Source organism: Lupinus angustifolius, chromosome LG16 (assembly GCF_001865875.1).
Source record: "Lupinus angustifolius cultivar Tanjil chromosome LG16, LupAngTanjil_v1.0, whole genome shotgun sequence".
NCBI classification, from domain to species: Eukaryota; Viridiplantae; Streptophyta; class Magnoliopsida; order Fabales; family Fabaceae; genus Lupinus; species Lupinus angustifolius.
Genome location: NC_032024.1, coordinates 18,860,574 through 18,870,144, shown reverse-complemented (window position 1 = coordinate 18,870,144; position 9,571 = coordinate 18,860,574). Strand labels below are relative to the sequence as shown.

Genomic DNA, 9,571 nt, shown 5'->3' with positions numbered 1-9,571 from the left:
TTTATTCTTTAAAAAATTTCTTGGAACTCTATTTCTCTCTTAATTAGTGTAAATTAGATTCTACATGCACAACCTATCATATATTTTCATAAGAATAAAATAAGATTTTAAGAAAGAAAACAATATCCTTAATTATTTTTATGACATGAAATAATTTAATTGGTTCCCTCTAATGAACACGAATACTCTATTCGAAAACTGTTATGTACTTGTGTACCTAGTCAATCAAACTTTATAAAATACTATAAAAATATTAATTTTTATTTTTATAATTTTTTTAATTAAATAATATTTTTAATTGAATAAAGACATGAAATGAGACAAGAAACGAAGACATATGATATCCATTCCTATACAATAGTCACTCTCCCTATGCAAGAGTTATTATTCTATATGGCACAACTATTCATTTCACTTGAAAACAGCCAAACAGTTTTTATTTTGACTTAACAATTTTGCAGCACACATAGATCTCATCATCATACATTATTTGGCTCTATTTGAACCATGTCCCTATCATTTGAAAGGAAAAAAAAGAAAAATAACAAGGTAAGACAATTAAATTAAGTAATGGGCTATGGAATCTTATAACCGTGATTTCCCTTGCTCCACAGATGCACTCTACAAAGGAACAATAACAATTCCATATTAGTGGGCAATACCAATTATAATGGACAATTCATTAAATCCATAAATATTTAATATTTATTGCTAAGTAATATAATTTGGCTACAATCAAAGCTTCTAGAGGCTAAGTCATGCATTAACATCCATGTTGATGTTGCCCCACCCTCATCTCCCAAACCCCTTTGGTTTTTTGGGTTCTTTTTTATGCTTGTTACAAGGTCTCAGTTAAAGCAATGATTTTATAATAGCATGGTATTGAGGGGTAGTAGCAAGTATAGATTTTTATCCAATTCCATTTAAGATCCTGATTCTTCTGATCTAACAGAAATCTTATATACCCACTAATATGTACTCTATTTATCATAAATAAAAAACAATCACCTCGTTAAAAAATAAATTAACTTGCATTAGAAAACAAGTTATCATAATTTAGGTGTTTGCTTTCCTTGGTGGCAAAGGAAGTGTTACTGTTGGGAAGTAAGTCCCACATTGCCTTTAAATATATGGTGAGCTACTCCTCTCATTGCCAATTGGTGTTGAGATGTAATCTTAACATGGTATCAAAGCCACATCCCAACTTTTATCCGGTTGTCATGGCCAAAAAATGTCATTTAATCATGGGTCAAAGGTAACCATTTGTCTGGTCCGAAGACTTTTGTGGAGGGGGATGTTGGGAAGCAAGTCCACACCGCCGCCTCATTCTCTTAGGCATGGTTTAAATACCTATTAAGCTACTCCTCTCATTGCCAATTGTGATGAAATAGTTCTTGGATCTAAAAATCACTTATTTAAAGTAGCTACCCTTTGTCTAGAGTTAAAACTCTGTAATATTCCAGCAACAAGATCCAATGTGGAAATAAAGAGCATGTCTAGACAATCCTAGAAACTATAATCATGAGAAGGGACAAGCATCTAATAATACATAAATGAAAACAAATGAGCATATAATTCTCACCAGAGGGATCCCCTTGGCAGCTCTTGCAGCCAAATAGGCACAAGGCTTGAAGAATTCTCCATACAGTTTTGACCATTCCTCCAATCTTGAGTATATGTATTTGGATCCAAGAGAGTCAGCCCAGAATATGATGCCTCCCCTAATAAAATTGATTCCAATAGTCAGAACAATAAGTACAAGGCTTTGGAGTAGTGCATCAAAAAGGTTCAAGACAAACCTGTAAGGTGGAAAACCCATGCCCATGACAGCTGAAATATCAAGATCAGCTGCTTTAACTGCAATACCTTCATCAAGGACCCGGCAAGCCTCATTCACCACCGGAAGGAAGATCATCTCTATGATGTCCTTTTCTGGTAATTTTACAAGCTGTCCAGGTGGAATTTTACAATGAAAACGAACTTTAGAATGCGCTCTCTGCTATAGTAAGTAGTATAAATTAGTTAGGATAGGCTAAAAGACCTTTGGATCAATAGTGACGCCAGAAATGCTCCTGGCCTTCTCAATATAATTCTTCAATTCAGGATCAGGGCTAGCCTTGCGTTTATCGTCATACAAATAAAACCCTTTGCGAGTTGCTTCACCTGTCAGAAGAAGCACATGTTAATCGTTAATAAGAGATTGCCAATGACTTATGTAGTAGAAAAACATCGGAGGATTTTGATGGCAAGTAAATATATTCCACATAAATAATCCTCAAAATTTCAGTTGATACAAGATAAATAGTGCAAGAAAGTTTATTTCTACCAGCTCTATCATCCTCTTGCATAAGTGGAAGAAGCAACGATTTATAAGTTCGCTCTGGAAAATTCTCAATAAATTGCATGGCACTTGCAACCCCCACACCAAAACCGACGAGGTCAACCAATCTACATTGGTTAAAATGTGACAAGTTAGAGCCTTTAAGAAGTGGTCATGGGTATCACAAATTTATCCAAGGATTTAATACCTGAATGGCCCCATGGGCATTCCAAATTTAGTTATTGCCTTATCAATTTGATAAACATCTGTACCACGTTCAACAAGCAATATAGCTGCTTGAGTATATGGGAAGAACATCCTATTAACAGCAAATCCGGTACAGTTTCCAACAACCACTGGAGTTTTCTTTATCTTCTTTCCAATATCTAGCAAGTCAACTATTATTTGGGGAGAGGTCTGTTTAGTACGAACAATTTCCAGAAGTGGCATAATATGTGCCGGGCTGCAGAATCACACGTCCAATTACAGTCAGGACTCAGGAATATGAAAAACAAAAGCAGGTGGGTTTTACTAAAAATATGCTGCAAGGAAATATAATAGTTTCCAACAATACCTGAAGAAATGGGCTCCAATAATCCTGTCTTGAGACTTGGTTTTCTCTCCAATGAGGTTTAAGTCGATTGTGGAAGTGTTACTTGCAAGTATACAATGGGGTGGACAATACTTTTCAAGGTCAGCAAAGATCTGTTGTTTTAACGAAACTTTCTCAATAACAGCCTGCCGAACATCAAACACCAACAGTTCTTAATTTATCAGGTTTTGGATAAATTGCAACCATGACACTTAATTAGAGAATTAATATTGGGGTGCCTTTAAGTACCTCTATCACCATGTCCACATCTTTGAAACTTTCATAGTCAATGGTACCTTTAAGAAGAGAAATGGTCTTTTCAAGTCTTTCCTTAGTCAATTGCCCTTTCTTGACACGACTTTGTAAATTTGCTGCATAAAGAGGAAAGCTATATGAGAACATAATTTAATTTTAAATTGAAACTGAAGATTAAGCAGCAAAAACCAATTTACAAGAATCAGCTCACACCTTTAACCCTATTAAGACCTGCATCCAAGAACTTCTCATTTACTTCTTTCAAGACGACAGGATAGTTACCAAGAATTAAAGCAGTCGCTATTCCAGAGCCCATTAGTCCCCCACCAAGGATGGCAACCTTTTTCACTGGTCTTGGAACCAAACCACGATCAGTAACCCCAGGTACCTATTCATTCCAAGAGGCATTGGGAATATCATATATAGAGAAATTTCTATGAAAAGTCAGTAGTCAGAAAAGGCTAACTAATAAAGCTACCGATTTTCTTTATGGCAATTTTACTGAGACTGTTTATAAAACCCCAAGCTAAGAAACATTACTGATCAAATTTCAGATATGCATCATAGGCCCCTTCAACATGGGTCAGGATTCACAAATTTCAATGTGTAAATTGTAAGAAAACAATAATTGAAACAGGACAAACTTGGAAGTTTTAAAATGAAATGTAGATCTCTGAATCTCAAGCCTAAGAAATTTAAGCATCAAATGAGTAACTAATGAAAATGCCAAATCTACAAAGTAACAACCTCATGAATGTATCTTCTTAAACTTAACGCTACTTATAAAAGACTGATGAGTTTTTAACAAACTTTCTAGAAAAGAAAAGCCAAAGTAGTAGTATCTTTATTCTCCATATATTTGATGTGGAAAGGGTGTAGTGGAGTTGGTGTGGAATCAATTCTTTTTAAATTTCTATGTGTTTAGATACAATTATTAAGGAAAGTTTATGAATGAAGGATACATTCTAGATGATTTATTGGACCTAGGAATGGCAACAGGGTGGATCGGAGTCGGGTTTGTGCTTACCAAACCCCAAACCTAAATTAAGCGGGATTGAAAACAATGATATCATCCCCGAACCCATCGGGTTTCCGGTAACCCGAACCCAATAGGAACTCACCCGAAACATATATTTCTATATATATATGTAGGTTCTATATATATGTCAAATTTCTATATATAGGTTTTATATATGTATTTATGTGTAATTTTGTATATATTAATCGGGTTCGGGGTAGGGTATCAACTATACCGAACCCAATCACATCAGGTTTTCTCTGTTAAATTCGGGTTGGGTTCGGGCGGGTACCCACATGTTCGGTTTTCATTGCTTGACCTCAATTGAAGTAAAACAAAGATATAGAAGCAAAGAAGAGAAGGAGTGTGAATAGTAATTGGGTGCCAATAGCCTCACCCTCTTTTTAACTTAACAATCAGTATAGCACTGAGATCTCTACCCACTACCCCACTCAAAAGGGGAGAGGAAAGGGGGGAACTCAGACACTAAACTTCTACAAACCTTAGATGTCCCTCGTTGAGCGAAAAATATGTGAACCAAGCTCTTGGAAGTATCTGAATTTAGCAGTCCTTGGAAGGCTTCAGCCTCCTGCCAAGATCATACACAAAATCATGTACATTTCAGCAACAGCAGCATGAAGAGGAAAAAGGAAACTAGAGACAGATGATAACCTTCCAGAGTCCTGCACGGGGACCAGAAACTATTCCCTCTTCTATAACATCAATGCAAACCAATGGGTGCTTGAGATTAGGAGCCCGTTTTTGAGCCTGAGCTCTTGCAAATTTCAATATCTCTCTTGCTTCCCCAAGGGGTTCTATTTTGTCATTCTTGTAAAGACTAGCAACCCATGGTCGTCGGTGGTCCAAGATATCCAGAGCCCACTGACGTGCAGTGTTCACCAACTGATCTGATGACACTACAGCATCTACAAGCCCCAAATTACAGGCTTCCTCCCCTTTAACCGGCTTTGAGGTCTGAATTGAAAAAACCAAGAAGTGGCAAGAAATAAATTGAAAATACTGGGAAGGCATGTTGAAATCACATATCATACATATTTTTCTATGAAAAAAGAATAATCCAATTCCACTCAAGGTGGAGAACTGAACCAAAACTATGCTGTAATTCTGTCAGTTGAAATTTAAATCTAATACAGTCAATATGCTGTTTGAATGACTTCCAACGAACATATCATTTTTTCAGTTCAGCTCTTCACGTCAGGGGCAATAGCAACATTTAGACGAGAAACGGGAACAAAAAATGTGCCATACCAGCATCATCTCAAGGGCCTTTGCCAGGCCAACAAGACGAGGAAGTCGTTGTGTTCCTAAGACAATTTACAAAATCCAGGTTAATAATGCTAAAGAAAAAATTAGTGAGACATACTAATATTATTAGGAAAATATAAATTAAGAGGATTCTTGCAACTCAATGGATTGAATTGTTATCCTGCCCTATAACCTTTCTTTTTTACTTTTGTGGATTACTCAAGGCCTAACTAACATAAGATTTTAAACCATAATGTCTGGTATTGAAGCTAAGTTCATTAACATAGACTCATTAGCAGTGCACTGTTATAACCTATACTGTGAACATATTAAAGCTGTTTGTAACTCGTATCACTCAAAAAGGTCCACTAAAGCAAGGAACAAACAATAATATTCATTTTAGATGTCTGAAGGGCATAATAAAATCAAGAAAACAATTAGTCATACATATCAAATAAATGAACAAAGTCGGCTTGCGTTGTAATAAGGCATTTTCATTTTCTTCTCACTATATCCAATTGGAATTCTTAAATGAACTAGGAATATGTTGAGGGAGAAGAAAGGAGGGAAAATAAGATATACTTTAACATAGTTCCAATAAAAAAAATGCAAAAAACAAAGAGGAATTAGTTTAGGTTGCAATTAAAGTATTCATACCTCCAAATCCAGGTATTATTCCAAGCTGAAGTTCAGGCAAACCTAGTTGAGCAGTAGGGGTTGATAACCGTGCAGTGCATGCCTGTAAGAGGAATGAGTAATATTTTGTATTAATAAACATAACAAGCTTCATATTCTAAACACTTAGCTACACATACCATTGCAACCTCTAACCCTCCACCCAGGGCAAGGCCATCAATGGCAGCAACTGTAGGCTTCCTTGCCGCTGAAAGATAAAGCGAACATATTCTTAATAGCACAAAATGACAACAGAATGGCAAAAGAAAAATACAAAAGAAATTAAGTACCTTCTACAGTGTCAGTGACTATTTCTATCGATATCGAACCAGGATTTGAATTCTCTATATAAAAGTGAAAATCATTAAAAATAAGTAGGAGTCTTTGTAATAATAGATAAAACAAAAAAAAAAAAAATTTGAAAGTACCTTTTCCCTCTTGAAGTCCACCAAATGCAGTAATATCAAAACCACCAGAAAATTTTCCCTTGGCACCTAAAACAGTAACAAAAGATTCAGCTATGATGTTACACGACTGTAAGCAAGTTGGACAAGAATTATCTTTTGTAAATGACCAAGACTTGTCTGCTTATTTTTTTATGCAGGCAAACATTTTTTTCCTTTTTTTAAGGGGAAGGAGGAGACAATGCAATTCCGGGGGTTTGAACCAGGCACCACACTTCATGTCCCACAGCTCTACCAACTGAGCTCATTCTTGAGGACAGCCTTATCTGCTGTTTGATAATCTTTTTGCTCCTTTTCTTCTGCTTCTTCATCTTTAGTTCTTTAAGGTTTGATACTTCTATCAAAACGATGTAACCAAGGTTCTAAGGTTCTAAGAATAAATAAGGCTCTAAGAAATTTAATTATTTCAATTTTGCAATATAAAACCTTGTTATTGCTTTCTGCATCAAGTACCACTGATCTACTCGTACCTATGAAGCTTATATTGTTAAATTGAACAAAATTAAGTGATATCAAGTCCCTACTATTTGAACAATCTCCATGCTTAAAAAACTCTTTGCAATACCTGTGACAACAATTGCCTTGACATCATTCCTCTGTAAAGCCTGATCAAAACTCTCCTTTAAACTGCGCAATACTAGAGACAGAAACAGACATATGAACAACAAATATAGTATGAGTAATACGAAAAGAAACATATATATACTAAGTATAATTAGTGTCAAGAAGGAACGAATCAAATAAAAAGTCATAATCTTCCAGCAACTATGTTCAAGAACTATACGTCCCAGCTCGCAGCGAGTAAATATTAGCTTAATTTTAGTTTCAAAAAGTTACAGTGTGTGTTTGCTAATGCCAGCATGGAGTTTATAAATCAGTTAATGAGCTTATTTAACAAAAAAAATAAGTTACTAACCCTGTTTCACTATAGACAAGCTTTTTTTAAAACAAATATTCCACTTACAAGCCCTGATTTAATAAGTGGCTTAAGTGAATGGCTTATATGCCTCTTTACATCATTATTTTACCAATATTAGAAAGTTGATCAGGTAAATTTAATGAACAACTTCAATTCAATTAGCTAGCTTATCAGTCATCAGCTTTCGGCCCTAAATTTTCAGCCTATAGCTAACTTTTCACTTAGTTGTTTTGCCAAACAGATCATCCTACTTCCAGTGATGTAGGGCCTCGCTGGTTCCGAGATAGCCCAAAAGATTAAATATTCAATTTTTCAGAGTGATACTTGTTGGAGAGATATACATGCACCCTGAAATTGATTAATTCTTTACCCATAGCATCAGAAGATACTTTGGTTATACAAAAAAAAACAGATCCTGCTTCTGTATTCTATGATTTATCTATGCATAGCATGACCCTATCAAAAATTTGTGATAAAGTGAAACCCATCCCAAACAAAAAACAGCCATAAGAGAAAATTGAAGGAAAGAAACAGATCCATGAAAATTGAAATGAGAAAATGGAAAAGTACCATCAAAGGAGAGAGAATTGACAGGAGGGTTGATGATAGTGATGATTGCAACCCCATCAGCTCCAACTTCTATAACGGTGCGTCCCTTTACTCTGCTACCCATTTTCTTCTTCCTTCTTTCTTTGGTTCAATGATTCTTATCTCTTATGTTATTCAATCCTAAACTCTGAATGAATGAATGATGATGCGATTGTTTCTCAATTCTCACTTCTCAGCTTATTATAAGGATCAACTTGTTACCGCGACTTATGGGAACATCATTAGTAAGCCAACGTTACTAGGTAGAAATATTAATGAATCTATAACAATAATTGTTGATATATTAGCAACAAATTCTCTTGCACCTAAATTTATTTATTGTGTACACCATTTATTTATATTACTAATCTTTTTTTATATGGGAAGTTAATAATCGCTAAGTATACATATCATTCTTGCACTATCAATTTATATATTTTATATAATTAGTAATTTATATTACTTATATACTTATACTTAAAAGTTACTAATAATAAAACAAAAATGATGACAGACATGTAAAATATCACTTTGTATAGTTTTCTTAAGGAGGACACTTAGAATAGCATGTATTAGAGACTAAGTCTAATCATATTTATTATTTCAATAAAAATTATAATATTTATGTATGATATATAAAGGTTTATATATAATTAATATATCATTTATCATTCATTTATATTATTTTTATTTAAGATTTAATAATAATTGAAAGACGGATAAATTATACAGCGACAGTAAAAAATCCTTCCATTTCTCTCATAAATAAATGGTATACATCTTTCTCTGATAAATAAATGGTATACATTTTTCTCTGATAAATAAATGGTCCGTTTCTACATATTACCCTTATTTTTGTTGCTAGCAGTAAATTTAATATTAGTCCAGTTGTCTGTGTTTGGTCCATTTCCTCGTTAAGGATATGAGTTGATTGCAGATTTGATGTGTAACATGATGATGGAACATAATTCTTCAACTTCATATAATACATCAAAAGTTTCTATTTTTGATTTTTTTCTCTTCAATTTTTTTCATATACTTTTTTATTATCAATGGTTGTTGGGGCCTGATACCCGTTTTAAAGTGGATATGATATAAGAATTTGTCTTATAAATGTAAATTGATATACTTGTGAACACTTTTGATTTGCCAGCTAAATAAATTGGACATCTCATTTTGATAGAGTTTAAAATCTATGTAACATCTGTATAAAAAAGTTTATATTGTCAATATATCATCTATTATTAATTTTTATTATTTTTGCTTGTGAATTAATTATTATTAATATATGAATAGTAAATGATTTAATGAAAGTGTAAAAAAAATTACGTTGTGAGTACATACATATTAAATCCTAATAAGGTGCCAAAATATTATGACCGTAATTCGTATGTTTAGAAAGATGGTAACAACACATATTTAATAATGATGATATTGTTACGAGGTTAGAGCTCACTTATTAATGATTGAATTA

General features: G+C 33.9%; 1 protein-coding gene and 1 long non-coding RNA gene across 2 annotated transcripts; both read right to left on the bottom strand.

Moving 5' to 3' along the window:
* LOC109330029 (glyoxysomal fatty acid beta-oxidation multifunctional protein MFP-a-like) lies at positions 417-8,359 on the bottom strand. Its single transcript, XM_019563992.1, has 18 exons — positions 8,080-8,359; positions 7,156-7,227; positions 6,555-6,620; positions 6,417-6,470; positions 6,267-6,334; positions 6,109-6,190; positions 5,455-5,510; positions 4,858-5,160; positions 4,688-4,774; positions 3,381-3,555; positions 3,162-3,283; positions 2,895-3,058; positions 2,529-2,783; positions 2,327-2,448; positions 2,042-2,163; positions 1,800-1,948; positions 1,583-1,721; positions 417-621 (listed from the first exon to the last, which is right to left on the bottom strand). The coding sequence occupies exons 1-18, from the start codon at positions 8,180-8,182 to the stop codon at positions 586-588; spliced, it is 2,175 nt and encodes a 724-aa protein (XP_019419537.1). The 5' UTR covers positions 8,183-8,359; the 3' UTR covers positions 417-585.
* On the bottom strand, positions 4,077-4,681 carry LOC109330030. Its single transcript, XR_002105614.1, has 2 exons — positions 4,505-4,681; positions 4,077-4,150 (listed from the first exon to the last, which is right to left on the bottom strand). It is a non-coding gene; the product is annotated as an uncharacterized LOC109330030 (long non-coding RNA).